Raw genomic sequence first — 20,348 nt, 5'->3', positions numbered from 1 at the left:
CAGGTGTCAGTGGTACATACAAGAAGAGATGTGATGGAGGCAGGAGGAAATGTAGGACCGCAGAGGAGGAGAGGGGTCAGGGCTGGAGAGGTAGATTTGGGTAGTTGAGGCAAATGAGTTCTCTGAAGGAGAGGGTGTAGAAGGAGAATAAAAAGGGACCCAGAAATGAGCCTTGAAGGACCCCCACTAACAGAGGGGTGAGAGGCAGAGGAGGAGCCTGCAAAAGAGACTGAGAAGGAGTGATAGGAGGAGAACTAGAAGAGTACAGTTTCAGTGAGGCCTAATTACATCATGTTTCCAGGAGAAGAGGGGGTCCAGTGATAAAGGTTGAGAAGAATTAGGATGGAATGACGGCCACTGGTTTGGGCAAGAAGGTCACTGGGGATCTTAAAGAGGGCCATTTCCATGAAGTGGAGGGGCGGAAACCAGATTGCAGAGGGACATGGAACGAGTTGGTGGGGAAGAAGTGGAGACAGTGCATGTAGACAACTCAAGGATTTTGGAGAGGAAGGGTAGGAGGGAGATGGGTTTGATATGAGAGGGTGCCAAGAGGCCAAGGAAGGATTTTGTGGGGGGGAGGCGGTGGCACGTGGAGTGGGGAGGATGCAGGGAGCTGAGGGAGTCAGCATGGCGGGAAAGGGATGAGAGGGGTTGCTGAGCAAGACGGGCAGGAAGGAAGTGACAGAAGGAGGGGACTGAATAGACCTGGGGAGGCTAGGATGTTCAAGAAAAAAATGTGGAGCTCAAGTAGCCAATCTAGCACCCCATCCCCCAAGTGGGTGGGGGACCCAGCAGCTTCCAAATGCTTAGTACAGTGCGCTACACACAGTAAGCACTCAGCAAATATAGATTGATTGCCTGGCCCAAGTACTTTTGGTTTTGTGTTGTGGCTGCATCCACACTTGGCCCAAACTGTCCTTGGAGGAGTAATTTTTCCACCTATGTAGGTTTCTTGTTTTAGGGGTATTTAAGTGGGACCACCCTAGAGCAACAGGAAGTTTAGGCCACCCTTTTCTGCTGTTCCAGAGTGCATTCCAGGATTTCATCATGTGAAGAATGGAAGATTCCCTTAGTTCTCTGGGATTCAGGCCTTTGTGCTAGGTAGCCCCAGTTGGGCATGCAGCAACCTGTAGTTGCCTGCTTGTCATCACCTCCCATATGCTGGTTTCATTTCCACAGAGAAGGATCTGGCACAAATCGTACATGTTTTGGAAAAGTAACATGTCTCATATTGCCGTATACAAATCTCGTGAATCCAGGGGGTCATTTATATGTTTCTAAATTTTCTTCCGGCTCTGACAAGGTCCTGAAAATTATCTGTTTTAATTTGAGGTTTGAGTGCTGAAGCCTGCGAAGATTTAAGTGGTAGGATTAGATTACTATTTTTCTCCATAAAGCACCTTCCTGCATCTATTTTCCATTGTGAGTTATTTAACAAATAGGAGTATGGAAGCAGTATGGTGTAGTGGATAGAGCACGGGCCTGGGAGTCAGAAGGGTATGGGTTCTAATCCTAGCTCTGCCACTTGTCTGTTGTGTGACCTGGGGCAAGTCACTTCACTCTCTGTGCCTCAGTTACCTCATCTGTAAAATGGGGATTGAGATGTGAGCCCCACATGGGCAGGGACTGGGTCCAACCCAATTTGCTTGTATCCACCCTAGTGCTTAGTACAGTGCCTGGCACATAGTAAGCACTTAAATACAATAATAATAATAACTATTATTATGGTGACAATGAGGTGGGTTTAAATAAAAAGATTTTTGCTGATTTGAATATTGGATTAAGAGTAGAAATTTACAGTGCACGGTTTTTGGGAGTCGCATCTCTCTCTCCTATGATACAGTTCACCTTGTAGGGTCAGGGATTGTGTCTACCAATTCTGTTGTATTGTAGTCTCCCAAGCGCTTAGCAGATGGTAGTCCATTAGTGGGTTGTCTTGTCTTCACTTAACTGAAATCTTGTGAGTCGTTGGAAAAGCTTGAATTTTTTCTAAGATAAAGTGTAGTCGTGCAGTTTGAATAAATGACCATAGCCTACTGTGGTTTGATTCAGTGGGTAGTATGAAAGAGGGCCTTCAGGCAATTTTTTTTTTAAAGTTTTGTCATCTCATAAGAAGTAATATATACTTTAGAAATCTGAACCACTTGATTGTGGAAAATCACTGATTATTGCCATTACATTTTTCAGTTAACACTTTTTTAAGTCAGTCCATTGCTTCCATCTTAGGTAAGGGAAAGAAAAGTTGAGTGAAAGGCACATTGGCAATATTGGCATATAATGCAACGTTTTACTAAAACAGGTCTGAAAGCACATTTGATTATACTACTCTATTGCCGAGATGTGTTGAAAATTAATTCAGTGTAGAAGTTCCCAAGATTTGTAAAAACACATGGATAGGAAAAAAAAAGGTTAACCAGAGATTTACTGCCAGTTTACTGCCTTTTTTAAAAAAATGTGATGCTTTAAGTGATTTAAATCTATTTTTAAAAATCAAAGATTGAGAAGCAATGAACAGGAGCATAGTGCCTGTCTAAGACCTCAAATGAAACTTTGGCTGAACGTTACAAAAGAGAAAATTTGTGAAAGAATCTAGCTGCTGGTTATCCCAGCTTTACGTGTCATTAAAGTCCGTCTTGTCAAGGCTTTTGCTTTTGTTGCTTAAATGTTATTTCTGAAGTCAGAAGAAGCCCTTTTAAGCACCTTAAATATTTTTGCAGCATTCATACCTTTGTAAATTGTATATTAGAGTGGCAGAGTTTAATGGTTAGGAAGAGGATTAGGAGTCCGGAATTCTGGGTTCCTGCGCTGATTGTTTTGACCTGGGGCAAATCACTTAGGGCTAAATTGAATTTTTGCTTTCAAAGGTGACTCTCTTTTTTTTTTTATATCTGGAAAAAAAAGACACTGTGATCATCTCTGCGTACATTAGCTTTTCCCTCTTTGCACTGTTTTATATCAGGAAATTTTCTTTATCTTCCTTCCAACTCATTCAAAGCAAGCTTGAAATTCCTTGATTCTGTCACGACGTGAAAGTAATGAGGTGACTTTTCCCCCCTTTCTTCCCAACTCCAGCCAACTACTACGTAAGGTCCAAGTTGAGTTATGTACACCATCGGGAGCTCTAGCTGCATGCCTACAGGGTAGGTGTTAAAACCTTAAATTTATTTTCCCCAGAGAAGCTTACCCTCCAACTGGGGTTGGGGGGGTGGCGGGGGGCACAAATTGTGTTTGTGATGCCAGACATGTAGGCCTTCCTTCTCAGAACTAATGAGGATGGAGAGCCTTTCAGAAAATTGAAAGCGAGGATTATCATCTTTGATAATCTACCTAACCTGCTCATGTGGCCGACAGGTTTGGTGTGAACCTCAGGGATATGAGACAAAGGCGCAAGCTCTCTATTCCTATCTCTACCCCAGCCCTGTTTAGTTGTCCTGACCTGACATCATGCTCCTGCAAGCCATATGCACAGCAGAGAAGGGAGCAGGGCGGCGTACATGGTGGCGTGCCTTACATGGTGGCGTACCCCTATCTTTAATTGGGTTACTGGTTTTGTCGGGTGACCGACATTCAGCCAGACAGTCTCCCTGTGAAGAGATGATGCAAAGCAGTACCAGCTGCGAGTAGCAACACGATAACACCACAGGGAGGAGCCTTTTTGTACACTCAGTATGGCTGGAACTGTGGGTGCCTCTTCAGTCACGCACACTCTCAGAGGAGACATCTTCAAATAGGAATGAGAACATTGTACATTGTGCAGAAGCATAGGCTGCATTCCCTGTCTTCCCTAACGGGTCTTTGAAAAGGACAGTAATGTCTGCAAAGAACACTCTGGTAAATTTTTTCCAGGACTGGGGACTTGTTCTAGGAGTCTCCGAAGAGGGTGACGGTGAAGAGTGTTGGTGTTTGTTGTTTATGGTATTTTTTAAGTGCATACTGGTGCCAGACACTGTTCTAAAGTGTGTGTTTATCAACTCTGCTGTAGTGTACTCTTTCAAGTGTTCAATCCAGTACCAGAAGCTTCGTGGCCTAGTGGATAGAGCACGGGCCTGGGAGTCAGAAGGACCTAGGTTCTAATCCTGGCTCTGCCCCTTGTCTGCTGGGTGACTTCGGGCAAGTCATGTAACTTCTCTGTGCCTCAGTTCCCTCATCTGTAAAATAGAGATTGACTGTGAGCGCTACTTGGGACAGGGACTGTGTTCAGACCAATTATCTTTTATCTACATGTATCTTATGCTTAACAGATAATACTTAACAAATACCAGTTATCATAATAATTAGTAATAATGATAGCTTTATTATTACAGTACTCTGCACACAGTAAGCACCAGCGCTTAGAACGGTGCTCCAGTGCTTAGAAAAGTGCTTGCCACATAGTAAGCGCTTAACAAATACCATCATCATCACTATCACTTAGTAAATACAATTGATTGATCAATTGATCGATCGACTGTACTTACACTAGACCACACTTTTCCCAGGTACCTTGGGAAGGCCTTGGAGCCTAAGGTGGACAGGGCGCTGCAGCTCCCACTAGCTAAGTGGTAGGGGAGTAAAGGAAGTGGCTCCGAGATCCGTGATGAGCTCTTGTTATGTGGAGAAATGGGGGAGTTTAACCTAAAGAAGGTTAGATTTTAATTTGCAGAGGGGTAACTTGGGTTGGTGAAAGTGGATATGGGTCTTGAAGTGGAGGAAGCCACAAGCGGGATGAGCTCAGCTCTGGTTGGGTTCAGTTAAAAGAGAAATGCTTTTAAGGCAGCATCTTGAGACCATTAAAAAAAATCTGAATGTCCATTGGTGTAGAGTCTAGCATGCCGTTAATGAGATGTAAAAATATGTTATGGGGCTCCTTGGGGCTTCCGTGCCAGGCTTCTTGTTTCTTTCAGCAGAAATCATGAATTGCTAAATGTGGGGCGGGGAATGGGACAGATTGGCAGCTCTGATCAGTGCAGAGCATTCTGGGAAAGCTAGTGCCTAAGAAGCTATTAATTCACCTTGGAATCTGACCCTGATCCCTAGTCAGTTGCTGGGTTTATTTTGGGAATCAGGCCATAATCGGTAAGTGTTGAGAACTCTAGTGCTTCGGGATGGCCCATTGAGTACTTCAGAGGTTGAACTAGGAATTTTGACTGCAAAGCTTTAATAGCTTATGAAGGAATCAGGTAAGAGAGCTTTCTTGTTTGAACTGCTTTTTTTTCCCCCATTTTAATAGGGGAAGAATGATGAAGGTCCAGTCGTAGTTTGGGATAAGGAAAGAAAAATATAAGGGATTAAGTTATATATTGCTTGACTGGGCTTCTGGCATGTAATAGTAATTATTAAATTTTCCAAGTAATAGCCACATTCCATTTAAGCACTATGTTTGTGCAGCACTTGGCATTTAAGAGTAGGGTCATGTAGGTTTTGTATATAGCAGGGAGCAAAGCATTATTGAAATGAGCTAAGACAATTGGGTAGGCAACAACTGGTGATATAAGCCATTTTGGGTCATCATGAAACCACTTGAGTCTGTGTTTTCCTTAGCTTCTTTCACTTCTTGGAGTAGTTGTAATGACTTGGGGCCCCAGTTTTCTTCAGCATCAATCTCTATGCTTTGTCATGATGAATTATTTGATCTTTGGCTTTTTGAGTTTATCCACTTGGGAGTCTGATTATTGCTACATAAACTGGATGTCCCTCATTGTCTGGAAAATTACATTAGAGCTAAGATAAGAGCCGATATTCCAATGCAAATTTCATTGATTTAGTACTAGAGACCACAGGGTAATGAGACTGTGGACATTCTGGGGTTTGAGATGATAGTGGATATTTATGTAACTGAGTCAAATGTGCATTTCTTCGCCTATTTCGCTTAAATAGTTTTTCATTTTGGTTTGCATTAATATTCAGAACTCTGAATCAGAAATGTGAAAACCTTTGAATCATGTCTGAACTGGTAACAGGTGAGGAAATGACTTATGCTCAGCTTTGTGGTTTTAATTTTAGGGTTGCATTTTATAGTACCACGGCAAATGTTCCAATTTGTTTGGATTTATCCCCCCTTAGACTAAGAAGCTGGTGTGTGAGGAATAGCTTGGATCCTATGAACCAGAAGTATGTGTTTGTATTTTTAGATTATGGTTAGGGAGGAGCCTTTGTGCATACGATTGAGTTAGGCTCTATAGTAGTCACAAGGATAATATCCTTGGCTTCTAGAACCTGCTGATTTTTAATAGTTGATGCTAGTAGGAACTTGTATAGTACCTAGAAAGACAAGGTAGTTGGGGTTGCGGAATTTTTCTTTCAAACTCATCTAAATGGGCATGCACCACCGTTTGATCTCCTGTGAAGTTATGCTTCTCCAAAAGGATGAAAACAATTAAATATTTACCGAGCTGGTTGTACTGTGGAATGCAGAGGTGGCCGTCGCCCACAGAGGAGAAGACCAGGGTCTGGCTGTGGAATTGGAAAGGGAAAGGCTGGATGTGGGAGGACACATCCAGGATGGAGTGATAGGCTACAATAAGGATGACTTTGTTGTATTTCTAATATTATTAGACTCGGAAGCCCAGGCTTTGGATTAAGGTTGGGCCTGCTTAGCTGAGGAACACCAAATTAGAACTAAGAATAACAAAGAAGGGACTATCCCAAATACAGAGGAAAAGAGGATGTAGAATGTGCATGTTGGCCAAGATCTGTTGACTTTACAAAGGCCCCAGTAACCATGGCTGAAACAGATTCTCCAGCAGAGTATGGCCAAAGTTGAGAGTTCAGTGTGGCCTAGTGGGTAGAGTAGGGACCTGGAAGTCATAAGGATGTGGGTTCTAATCCTAGCACCGTCAGTTGTTTGCTGAGTGACCTTGGACATGTTTCCTCATTTCTCTTTGCCTCAGGTATCTCATCTGTAAAATGGGGGTGAAGACTGTACACCCCTTGTGGGACAGGTAGTGTCCACCCTGATTATCTTATATCTACCCCAGCTCTTATGAACAATTCCTGGCACATAGTATGCACTTAACAAATACCACAATAATAATTATAATAATAAAATTTAATTGGTCTTATCCATTGAAAAAAATACCAATAGAGTGATGCAAAGGCTGAATTTTATGGAATGTTATTTAAAGCCATCGAAGGTTAAGGTGGTGAATGCAAAGCTTGATTGCCTTTGTTACAAAAGGCACTCACCTTGTGCTAGGTCACAGTGTCCTGACTCGAATGCTTTTCCTAGGCAAAAAGGAGTGAAAAAGACAAACTGAAACAACCCCAGTTTAGCTTCCTATAAGCAATCTTTGTCCAAGTAAAGCTTGAGCCGAGAGAACCAGTGTGGCTTAGTTGAATACTGGTGGGGAATCGGAGAACCTGGGTTCTGGTCTCCTCTCTGCCACTTGCTTGCTGCGTGACCTTGGGCAAATCACAACTTTTCTGTGCCTGAGTTACCTCCTTGATATAATGGGGATTAGATGCCTGTTTTTAGGTTACAAGCTCTGAAAGGGACAGGGACTGTTTCTTACCTGGTTGTCGTGTAATCGTCCTCAGTTCCTAGAACTGTGCTTATTACGATTCTTATCATTAAGAGTATTAGTAATGAAAAAACTTTATCACATGGAAAGCTTCTTTTAGCAGATATCCAAGTTAGACTATCATGGAGAAGGGAAGCAGCACCCAGATGGAGCCTTCCCAAAGAGTAATTTTTTTCCCATGGTGTTTAAGTGCTTACTATGTGCCAGGCACTGTACTAAGCTCTGGGGTAGATACAAGGATATTAAGGTAAACTAGTCCCATTCCCTCTTGTCCTTTCCTTCCTTGTCATTTTCTTGCCATATTTCAACCAGATCTGACTAGAGGGGTTTTTCTGCACACTGCTTTGGTGTCTAATAAGTATGAACAAGTCAGTCACCTAAGAAGTATTTACTGAGCAGTCACTGTACTGCCCACAAGGACTTTATAATCTACTGGGGGAGATGGACTCAAAATAATTTGCAGAGATGAGAAAGAAACGCTTAAGGAGAAGTCATGGAAATGGGAATGCTACCCACCACCTCGAGGACGTTATTCAGTTGGAGGGAGGGAATGGGGAACATTTTCCATCTGACTTCTGTGTGGAAAAAGTCAAGTTCCCACTGCACCTTAGCTTCTGCACCTGCGAAACGGGCATATTATCTGTCTCTCTAAATTTACTTCAGTGTTGTAATTAAGGTAATTATAAAATTTCTCCTTGAAAAAGGATATACATGTACAAAGCATGATGTGATTATAATCAACATAGGATGAAGACAAAAGACTCTGGCTCTGTTGGGGCAGTTATTATACCTAGGAATTTGACCCTACTCCCAGGAGAGGCATTCCCCATGCTCAGCGCGATGCCAATTTGCTCTGTCGGTCGGAAAGACAGTTTTTATCACTAGCAAAGTGTTGAAGACCCCCACTGTTGTTAGTTCTAGAGAGGGGGATACAGTTAGCAAGCGATGGCTCAACACAATTTCATAATTTGGGGTTGGGTGGCAAGGAGCAGGTGAGTCAGCAGTTTTTCTTGAGGTCCCCCTTTCTCCCCTCAGCTTACCGATTAACTCTGCCATCTTATCTGCTTCCATCCTGTCAGCCAAGGCCAGGTGGGTGGGTCATAACCCAGTTTTTCCCACAGCCCACCAACGGTGCTTTGAGGTTGTTCTTTTCATTTTTGTTCAATCTGAGTCCAGTAATTGGGCTCAGATGTTCCTCCTGGTCTTGTGAATTTTTCCAGGACGAGGTTTTTGTACATTGAAAGCGGAGCTGGCCAGTTTGTGCTTTACTTGCTCTGGCTGCCTGCACTATTGGAAGTGAGGAGGAGGAGGAGGAGATGGTCATAGGCCGTCTTAAAGGACTAGGAACTCTGAGCACCCTCCTGCCCAAATTTCCTATTTTTTAAACAGAAAATTCACTGGCTTTTTTAATGGTCCATAGATGATTATAGCAATATTCGTTCTCTGCCCATCTTTAGAAGGATAGACGAAGTAACAGCAGTAATAATTATATTTATTAAGCGCCTGCTGTGAGCAAAGAACTGTAGTAACCTGGAAAAAAGTACACGCATGAAATAGACATACCCTTGGACCCCAAAAGGGCTCATAATCTAAGAGTCAGGGTATGTATGTGCAGGGGATGGTCCACAGAAATGTAAAAAAAAAAGATGAAACAAAAAATAAAAGACAGGGATGGTGTTAAATACTCCAGGAACAGAAGGGTGTTTGATCTGTCACTGATCAGGTCAAGAGTCAAAGTCACAACCGCAGCCATGGGCAAAGCCTTGCCAGTGTCCTAAGGTGTCAAGGCCGAGAAGGCCTAATGCTGCTGTTCGTTCAAAGCCCATTCCGGTCTGTAGCCCCAGTTCTAGATGCTGGCCATTCCAGAGACTTAATGCCAAGCTAAAGCCCTTACAAGCTCCTGAGAATAGTGTTCTAACTTTTCAAAGATAATGATACTATTGGGACCATAATCTGTGGGTGAGAGGTCCAGAGGAGATAGAGGCTTGAAGGCACAGACTACCGAATAGATTGTTTTGGAGTGAGGATTCCTTGAAGGCTCCGTTCAGAAAGAGCCTCCCCGTTGCCAGCTGCTGCTCTGCGGGCCGAGCTTTCAGTCACTTGTGGTTATTGAACACTTACTTTGTGCAGAGCACTGTACTAAACACTTGGGAGACTCCAATAGAACAGAATAATAGACACAGTCTCTGCCCACAATGAGCTTACAGTCTAGTGCGGCCACTGCTGCTCCCTCTCAGCAACCCTGGCTGCGGTGCAGTGAACGAGTCAGGACTGGAATAATAATAATAATTGTGGTATTTGTTAAGCGCTTACTGTGTGCCAGGCACTTTGCTAAAGTGCTGGGGTAAAATCAAGCTAATTGGGTTGGATAAAGTCCCTGTCCCACATAGGACTCCCAGTCTCTATCCCCATTTTACAGATGAGGTAACTGAGGCACAGGGAAGTGAAGTGACTTGCTTAAGGTCACACAGCAAACAAGTGGTGGAGCTGGGATTAGAACCTGGTTTTTCTGACTCCACTAGTCCTTACTGTGTCCACCAAAATCGCCCATGCTGCTTCCACCACAAAACCACCACGATCGCCTGCAAGGACATGAGCTGGTTGGGGTCATAGCTAGGGCAGTGTCACAGTGGCCAAATGAGATGCTTGGCAACCCCAGGCAGGCTGGCACATGACCACAGTTTGAGAAGCAGCGTGGCTTGATGGAAAGAGCCCGGGCTTGGGAATCAGAGGTCATAGATTCTAATCTCGGCCCCGCCACTGATCAGCTGTGTGACTTTGGGCCAGTCATTTAACTTCTCTGTGCCTCAATTACCTCATCTGTAAAATGAGGGTTAAGACTGTGAGCCCCATCTGGGACAACCTGATAACCTTGTATCTCTCCCAGCGCTTAGAGCTGTGCTTGGCACATAGTAAGCACTTAATAAACACCACCACCACCACCATCATCATCCCAGGCCATGGGGGAGATGAAGTTTCCAAAGTGGCACTTCTTGCCTCTTCCAGGAGTTCAACTCCTTGATCTAAGCCAGTGGTAGTTTTCAAACCTTCTGCGTTTGATCCCTGTCAACCGATTGGTAGTATTTAATGAGTGCTTATGGTATACTAAATACTTGCCACCTAATGATCCTGTCAAGAAGCAGAACTAGTAGAGCAGCAGAGAGTAGAGCTCCTAGAATAAGGTGTGTCTTCAAAGCAGCCATCCAGGAAGGATGGGGAAGAAAATCTAGGAGTCATATAAGAGTGTTACCAAGTAGTTCTTTCCTGGACCAAAAACTTCTCGTTTTTTCCCTCTTGCTCTGGGTAAACTAATCTTGAGTAAGTCATCAGTTCTATGAGAAATCTTATTATTCGAGTCCATTTTGATTAAAGAAGTCTTGGCGGCCCTAAATGTTCACCTCAATGTGTGTTTCTAACCATAATGTGAAAAAGAAATTCAATATTTCTTTGAATTTTCTCCCCCATCTTTTTCTCTTGAGTCTTGTCAGAGGGGAAAAAAAAATCTGTAAAATGAAAATGATTTTTTTTTTTCCTAAAGAAAGATTTCAATTTGAGAAGTGAAATGGAAGTCTCTCCTCGTGAGGCAGCTCATAGGTTTTCCTGGGAAGGAATTTAAATTTTTTTTAAAGTGAATGCTCCAACTTGGCACATTCAGAAAGGCTGAAATGAAACTAGTATGTAAAATGATGAATGAGAATCACTAGTCTTCCTTTTGTTCATTTAAAGCATTGGTTCCTAATTGGAGACCAAGACAAATTGTGTTTATATATTGAACATACACGATATGCTCAGTGCTGAGCAGGCCACACAGTGATAGTTGGGGCCATCTAGGGATGTATTCCAGGAAGATGGCATGTTTATTACACATACAAGTAATGTATTCGCATCCAGGCCACATTTTATGTTTTAGTTTTCTATTTTTAATTTAAACTTTGTCTTTTTCCCCCCATTTATTTTCTTTGGAAGACCTCATACAAATTTCATGAAAAACGGAACACTTCATGTGAACATCATGAAAAATACCAGCCGCTAGACACAGAAATGTGAGAGAGAGAACTCTTATCGCTTGTTTAGAATGCCTTGTTTCCTTTGAGCTGAAGCCCAGCCTTGAGAAATGAGACGGCTCGGGGTCCAAGTGGGAAACTGCAAACCGTAAGGTCGTATGCTTCGACTGCTTGTTTGTGGGTTACGCTGTGACCAGATGCCAGATCAAGCGGGCCGGTGGCAATTCCTCTGGGCCTGCTAGTGCTGTCCTGTGTGACTAAACCCAACATGCTAAACCTTCTAAAATCCCATACCTCACATTCTCCAAATCTTCATCAATGAAATAGCTGACACACTCCCAAATTGTTGACATTCGCCCATAGGGAAGAGGTTGTCTTGCGCCTGAGTGTAGATTTTTGTGACTGAAAGATGGTGATGATGGTGGTGGTATTAAATGCTTACTTTGTGCCAGGCACTGTACTAAGCCCTGGGGTGGATACAAGGAAATGGAGTTGGACACAGTCCCGGTGCCATGTGGCACAGTCCCAATCTCCATTTGACAGATGAGGTAACTGAGGCCCAGAGAAGTGAAGTGACTTGCCCAACGTCACAAGGCAGACAGGTGGCAGAGCCAGGAATAGAATCCATGACCTTCTGACTCCCAAGCCTCTGCTCTTTCCACTAAGATACACTGCTTCTCAGCGGCGGGATGTGACCAAACAATCCCTAATAAGGCGGCCTGCACCACTTTGCCTACTGTCCGGATCATTCATTGCTCTTGGCTGGAGGCTTAGGTTCCTCTCATCGTCTCCTTGACACCCACCCACCCACACCTCCTTTCCCATCCCTTGCCTAAACAGCCCCTTTCTCGCTAAAGTTGGAGGGGTGGGAAATAAGAGGGAGGGAAAGAGAGGGAGAGAGAATCTAGAGAGCGGGTGGGAGAGAGAAATAAAGTGGGTCAGTCTCTGGAGATCCACATCTTGGTGGGGGTTCCCTTGGCACCCTGCCTCAAACTTCTGGGGCCGAATTTAGGGACAGAAGCAAGGTGGTAGAATGGAATTTTTGGTGCCAGCATTGCAGGACCTTCAGGGCAGGCAAGAAAAAACTTGGCCGGGCTCCCTCAGGACTCCTGGAAAACCATTCCCAAGGGTTGGTAATCTAGGGGCTCCCCTTCAAGTGATAGCGGGGGCTGGGGCGTGTGAGGAGGCTACGGATGAGGGCGGGGATTGGGTCTAACAAATCCATTATAGTATACTCTTCCAAGCGCTCTGCACACAATAAGCCCTCAGTACAGTCCACCGATCAGTAACAGACTGTAGCAGGGAAACATCCTTTCATTCCCCCAAATCAGTGTGCTTTGAATGCCTCTGATGGAGATTGGTTAAATCTTTCTTATACTCACTGGACAAAAATGACCAGAAGGACCTGAAGTTTAGAAGAAAACCAAAAGTCACTCTTAAAACTGTTACCTTTTGGATACGTCATTAGTTATTTTAGGCCATTAAGATGTTTAGTACTTGACTTCTGGTGTTGAGTACCTTAGTCCTTCAGTAGCCTGAAAACTCGCTTCCCCTAATTCAACAGGATCATTTTATCATATAAAAAGCTGCACAAAACCTAATCTGTTCAGTGTACTGATATATCTTGAATTTAGAAGAGGTAATTTCCACTAGAATAATTACTTTTTAGAATGTTCACTTTGGTGTGGAGAAAGGAGCTGAATTTGTAAAAGGTTTACAAGTTTTGCTAGCGGTACAGTTTGAATTCTCATAATGATTAATGAGTCCATTTAAATATTAAGTCTGTTTGGTTGTACAGCCCTTTGCATAGTCTGAGACCTCAGTCCTCACTTCACTCATTACTCCTCTGTCCTGGCTCCCTTGAAGACTGTCTGCGTTTTTGGCCGTAGAGTTGTCATGTGAAAGTTACGCTTAAGATAGTAGACTGGAACCATTAGTGCGAGCGTCACTGAGAGAATCTCTCGCACCCACCGTCCAGGAAAATACAGTAGGCTTCATCTTCTGGGCGGTGACTATTCGGGGGGGTAATGCTCATTTACCACTGGTTAAGAGGAGAAAAATCTGCACTTCTGCCAACAGGACATGCGCTCAAGTTGTTTTTATAGTAGTGGTGATGGCTTGCACTGAGCCATCCACACTCTCGCACCAAGCCCCCCCCCCCCCCCGTGCCCAGGAGGACATTTTGCAAAGGAAAACAGAGTACCGCTGAGTCCTCGACAGCTGTAGACGTCACTGGGCTGGCGGTTTGGTTGTACATCACTAACAAGACCATGGTACTCGCCACTGGTAATAGAGACCAGAACAAATAAACAGTCACTTTAAACCCAAACGGTCCTCAAATTTTGTGCATTTCAGACAAAAACTACCCTGCCAATAAAATACCCTACCAGGTCATCCTTGACTTATGACACTTAGAAGGAAGGTGAATGGCATTTAGAGTATTTAGAAAATTTGCACCCTGTTTCAGTAACACCATTTACGGTATTTTGAGGGAAGGGCAAAAGAGGACTTGCCTTGCCCATCGGATTTTTTCTATTGCCTTTAGCCGCCGGGTGCTTCCTATGTCCAGGTTACTTGAAGCCAAAAGTGAACCAGCCACTATCTCACCGATCAGCAAACGTCTGGACTATTTTTAGCTTTTTGGACTCTAAAACTAGTGTTACAACTTAGAAGGGAACTGAATTCCCCATATGCTCAGAGTGGCTTTTGGCTTCACTGTTCTAGGCTTCATTCAATGTTGGGAAACTGGAAGTGAAAATGCATTTTTTCCTTGTCCACTGGGAGCAGCATTCCATGATTTCAGTGGATCCTGTCTACCCCTCCTCTAGTTTTGTGGTGTAGTTGAATGAATGATGCAAAATCAAGGTCTTGGTTGGTGACTATTAGGTCTTGCCTTGCGAAATAATCTGTATTCTAAAATGCAGTGATCTTTCCCAGGTCTAAAGCGCTAGGGTTAATTTCAAAACGAAAGTTCAGCAGTGTGTCAAACCTTTGGGCCTCTGCACAGGTCCCTGGGGTAAGGGGGTTGGATGAGACCTGCGGGACAGAGTAGTAAAATGTAGAAAACAGCAAAGGGCTTTGCCCCCATTTGTAGCTCCTCAGGCCTGGTTTATTCTCATCATCATTATTATTAATAGTAATAATAATAATAGTAAATTGCTCACTTTGTTCCAGACACTGTACTAAGTGCTTGGGTGGATACAAACACCATGGGTTGGACGCAGGCCCTGTCCCACATGGGGCTCACAGTTTTAATCCCCATTTAACAGGTAAGGTAACCGAGGCACAGAGAAATGAAGTGCCTTGCCCAAGGTTCCATGGCGACAAGTGGCGGATTCAGGATTACAACCCAGATCCTTCTGACTCTCACGCCTGGGCTCTATACACTAAGCCGTGAGGGCCCGGCTGCAGCGTCTGTAGTTTGAAGGAACCTGGAAGAGCAGGAGCAAAGTGGCAATAGCAACCTTTTTTTCTTTTTAATGGTATTTTTTAAGAGCTTACTGTGTGCCAGGCACTGGAATAAACTCTGGGAGTAGATACAAGTTGATCAAGTTGGCCACAGTCCTTGTCCCACAGAGGGCTCACAGTTTTAATCCCCATTTTACAGGTGAGGGATCTGAGGCACAGAGAAGTGATGTGACTTGCCCAAAGTCACACAGCAGACAAGTAGCAGAGCTGGGATTAGAATCCAGGTCCTCCTGCCTCCCAGGCCTGTGCACTATTACTACACCATGCTGTGTCTACCCCATCAGCCCGAGGCATGGAACCAGAATCAGGTGCTCAATCAGTCAGTCAGTGGTATTTATGGAGTGCTTACTGTGTGCAGAGCACTGTACTAAGCGCTTGGGAGAGTATAGTATAACAAACATGTTCCCTGTCCACAACGAGTTTCAAGTCTCAAGGGAGCTTCATATCCTGCAGTGCTGCAGCAGTTGGAGTGGTTAGTGCTCAACAGATGTGTGAAGAGTGGAGTACCTAGATTTCTTTCACCTGGATCTCTATCTGTGCCTCACTGTTCTCTCACTTTTTTCCTCTTTCTTTTTTTAAAAATTTGTATTCATTCATGGAATTTGTTAAGTGCTTCCTCTGAATCAAGCACTGTTCTGAGCACTGGAGTAGATGCAGGGTAATTAGGTCACATACAGTCCCTGACCCGCGTCGGGCTCCCAGACTAAGTAGGAGGAAGAGTAAATATTTAATCCCCATTTTGCAGATGAGGGAACTGGGGCACAGAGAAGCTAAGTGATTTGCCGAAGATCACACAGCAAGCAGTTGGCAGAGCCACAGATTAGAACCCAAGTCCTCTGATTCCGAGGCCTGCGTTCTTTCCATTAGGCCACTATGCTTTATCTTTTTTCTCTATTCTTAACTCTGTCTACAAAAGCCCAGCAAGGAAAAAAAATAAAACAGTGATAGCGCTATTTATCTTCCTTTAATTTCTCTTTAATAATTCTGGTTTAGGCTGCTAATAATTTTTTCCTAAATTTATAGTTTTTTGAGAAGTGTGGTCCTCACCGGTGTACAATTTTATATGCGGCATATTACCCGTGAATGAGTTGGATGTGATTCAGACTAATGTGATAAAGGTTAAGGATATGAAGGTTATGTTAACTCATTTTAATTTTCAAGGTAGTATTTAGCAGTAGTGAATGATGCTCCTGGGACATTGGTATGAATCAAGAGGGGTGCATTACACCTGTCCAGGTTTGTTTTCCCAGCCTTATGCCTGAAAAAAATTGGATTATGGAATAAATCTCGCCAGTTTATCCCCAATCCAGATGAGGCTGAATCGATGTGATTGTCGGGGAGAAGGATTTCAGTGAGTTTGCCAGGAGTATAATGGTCAGAGAGATTGAAGAAGAGCATCCCCTTATAGTCAGGCTAGGCGCAGCCTTGGTTGGCCACTTGATTCATTGTCTGCCAACTCCTGGGTTACGTCGGTAGCCGAAAGTGCCTTTTTAAATCTTCAGATAGCCAGAGAATGGTTCCTTTTCTTAGAGGATTAGGACCTTACTACAGTGATTCATGTTCTGATCATGTCACGACCAGATGCCAATAATTTAGTCCAACCACAACTGGGGATGAGATTTGAATTGTATTATATTATTTGTATTGATGTCTGTTTATTTGTATTGATGTCTGTTTATTTGTACTGATCTCTCTCTCCCCCATCTAGACTGTGAGCTTGTTGTGGATGGGGATTGTCACTGTTTATTATTGTACTTTCCCAAGCTCTGCACAGTGCTCTGCACACAGTAAGAGCTTAATAAATATGATTGAATGAATGAATGAAAGAAACCTACCTGTTAGGTGCTGTGGGTCACTGAGAATGCATCCTTTTGCTATTTGTCAATTTAGTAACCAATTTGAGCATGAATTCAAGTCAAAAATTTTACCCTTCTAGCTTTGAGTGGGAAGCGGTCATGAATAACTCTCACTGTTTATTGTCCCTTGAAAATTTAGCTCGCTGTAAGCTCACTGTGGGCAGGGAACATGTCTGCTAATTCTGCTGTATTATACGCTACCAAGCGCCTAGTACAGTGCTCTGCACATAGTAAACACTAAAATAAATGCATTTGATAGATTAATCCAGAATTTAGTTGTTTATCCTTAACTTTTACAGATGATTTGCAATATGGAAAATGGGTTTTTAGTAACTGAGCAAAAAGAATAGTATAGAAAGAATAGTATATATGGAAGAATCAGTTCAAAACAATGGGAAGCAGCATGCATGTGGTTTAGTGGATAAAGCACGAACCTAGGAACAAGAGGACCTGGGTTCTATTTCCGGCTCCGCCACTTGGCTGCTGAGTGACCTGGGCCAAGTCACTTCACTTCTCTGCGTCTCACTTTTCCTCAACTGCAAAATGAGGATTCAGTACCTGTTTCTCCCTCCTACATAGACTGTGAGCCCCATGTGGAATAGGGACTGTATCCAGCCTGATGAACTTGCACCTACCCCTAGTGTTTAGAACAGTGCTTGATACATATTAAGCACTTAAAAAATACCATTAAAAAAAAAAGAATTTGCTTCTTATGAGCATGTAAGGCTCCCATTCTTGACGATGCCTGGCCCCTTGGCTTCAACCACCACCTTTATGAGGGCGACTCCCAAATCTCTGTCAGTAGCCCAGAGCTTTGTTCATGTCTTCTGTCTTGAGACATTTCCAAGTCCAAAGGGCAGGGCAGATCAGCTAGGCCACCCTTGCTAACCAAAAAGCAGTGGGACTGAAGCTAATGGTACCTCATTATCCCCCCTTACACCCATCTTCCACATAGCCCCCGTCCTAAATTCATAGGGATGCTGTCATCTATGCTGGCACCTCTTTGTAACCTTAAGACAGAGAAGCCTCTTTTTTGTGCCTCTGCTTTCAGTGATTTCCTCTGTGTCCGTCTTCAACAGATACGTGTTCTTTTGTTGGAAGACTAAATGCCAGTGCTAGTCATGGGACCCCATTGAAATCTAGTCCTTTTTTTGGGTATTCTGATAATGAAGATCAGAGATTTGTGTGTTTTTTTCTGTTAATTTTTTTTTGTGGTATTGAAGCACTTTCTATGTGCCAGGCACTGTACTAAGCACTGGGGTAGAGACTAGCTAATGAGGTTGGACACAGCCCCTGCATCCACATAGGGCTCACAGTCTTAATCCCCATTTTACAGATGAAGTAACTGAGGCACAGATAAATTAAGTAATTTGTCCAAGGTCACACGGCAGACTCGTGGCAGAGCCTGGATTAAAACCCAGGTGCTCTGACTCCTCGGCCTGTGCTCTTTCTGACTAAGCCGAACTGCTTCCGTATATTGGTAATGAAATCAAGAAAAGTTTCAACTGTATGTATACTCTGTTTTATTACATGTGGTTTTACTTTGTGTTTTGGATAGAACTCTGTCAGAATTAAGGAACCTGCTTCTGACTGAGCTTCCGGCTCCATAGAACTCAGTGTTGTATTGGAAGAAGTGGTTGTACCACATGCATGTGGTGCCGGTTAAGGCGGGCATAATGTAACGTAAATTTTCTCTAACTCAGAATTTGTCAGGAGCATAATCCCTGTATTATTGGAGGACTGAATGTCTCATGTCTTCACACATTCCAAATTAAGTCCCAGTCATCAATTTATAGGCTTGGGAGGGCTTTGAGGGGCGATTTAGGCTTACTCCCTGCTCTAAGATGGGTTGCCTATAAACCATCCCAAACCTTTCCATTCTTAAAAATGCCTAGGAAGAGTGTGAATCTAATCTCCTGTGGTTATGCATTTTAGTGACTCAGCATCTAAATGTTCTCCCCACATTTCCACCTTTAACAGAACAAGAGGGAACAGGCTTAAATTAACTCATTCCTTCTTGTTCCATTATATTGTGGATTTGGAGAGGACCTCACCCACATTCTTGTCATCTGCTGTTGTATTGTACTCTCCCAAGTGCTTAGTACAATGCGCTTCATGCAGTAAGCACTCAATAAATATCACCGATTAATATGCTCAAATTAGTAAAGTCCTCTTTCACAGTGGCCTTCAGGGTCCGTTTGCTTCCTTATTCCTTATAGACTGTGCTTCCCAGTTCTTTAACCGTGAAGGTACTCCTAGATTCTCAAATTTTAATTTTGCATTAAGAAGATCATAATGGAAAACATGTTCATGTGAGCTGTCCATTTTCCCTGTGATCTGTAAATCTGGCTCATCCAGGAAAGCAGCCTGATTTTGTTTTAGTTTTCTTTTGTGAGAGTAAATCAGTCAATCAGTTGTATTTATTGAGTGCTTATTATGTGCAGAACACTGTTCTGAGATCTTGGGAGAGTACAGTACAAGAGAATTAGCAGACACATTCCCTGCCCATGATGAGTTTACAACCTAGATGGGGAGAGACCAGGTCACCAGTCCCTTTGTAACCTTGGGCAAGTCACTTCACTTCTCTTTGCCTCAGTTACCTCATCTGTAAAATGGGGATTGAGACTGTAATCCCCATGTGGGACAGGGACTGTGTGCAATCTGATTTCCTTGTATCCATACCAGCGCTTAGTACAGTGCCTGGCACATAGTAAGTGCTTAACAAAAGCCATTATTAATTATTATCATCATTATTTTCCAATGATGCATTTCCACCTAGGTGGATCGAATGTTTCCTCTGAGGAAAGTGAGTGAGAGTGGCACCTAATAAATCTGAATGTGAATTTTGTTTTTCCTTTTAGAAATATAAAGAAAAAGACAAACACAAACAAAAACACAAGAAGCAACCAGAGCCATCTCCAGCCTTGGTTCCCTCTCTGACTGTAACTACAGAGAAAGTAAGCAAAATATGTGGTTTTTCTATTCTTTAATGGACAGTTTTTCCCTTTTATAAATTGAGTGGTGGTCTGTATTCAACAGAGAAGAGTTTAGTGAGTGTCTGTTTATTTTGATCCAAGTGTATTTGAAAAATTAAAGAGTTGGCTGCACTTTGATTATGAAACAGCACTCCAAACTCCGGCCCTCTCAGCTTGTTTAATTTCCTTCGTATGCCTTCTCCATTCTCACAAATAGAGGATAGGAGTTTACAAAAATGGAATGGCATGAATATGCAACCAGTACTTTAATTGTACATGTCTTTAGTATGTTTGGGAGGAGGGACATGCCAATATTTTCCTTTTGGGACTTTCTGTATTACCCCATTGAAAAGGAAGCCATAAGGTTTTTAAATTTTAAAACTTTAAATTTTGATAATGGGTTACAGCCTTGCAGAGCAGCCCATTTTTAAAGGTTGATCACCTCTTCTTTTCTCCAAGTCTTATCTTTAGTTTCCTCTCTGAATTACCTGAGTGATTGTTTCTCTTGTTTGATTTTAATATTTCACTGTAGGCTTGATGAAGGTT

General features: G+C 43.1%; 1 protein-coding gene across 3 annotated transcripts in view; it reads left to right on the top strand.

The window, feature by feature from the left end:
* The window catches only part of MLLT10 (MLLT10 histone lysine methyltransferase DOT1L cofactor), a 151,788-nt gene that overhangs the window by 54,360 nt on the left and 77,080 nt on the right, over positions 1–20,348 (top strand). For all 3 annotated transcript variants that reach the window (XM_029078348.1, XM_029078345.1, XM_029078350.1), the window contains one exon: positions 19,689–19,784. In XM_029078348.1, the coding sequence (XP_028934181.1) occupies positions 19,689–19,784 (96 nt within the window). The remainder of the gene's footprint in view (positions 1–19,688; positions 19,785–20,348) is intronic.

Source organism: Ornithorhynchus anatinus, chromosome 13 (assembly GCF_004115215.2).
Source record: "Ornithorhynchus anatinus isolate Pmale09 chromosome 13, mOrnAna1.pri.v4, whole genome shotgun sequence".
Taxonomy (NCBI): Eukaryota; Metazoa; Chordata; class Mammalia; order Monotremata; family Ornithorhynchidae; genus Ornithorhynchus; species Ornithorhynchus anatinus.
The sequence above is the reverse complement of the archived record's forward strand: the minus strand, read 5'-3'. Positions and strand labels throughout refer to the sequence as shown.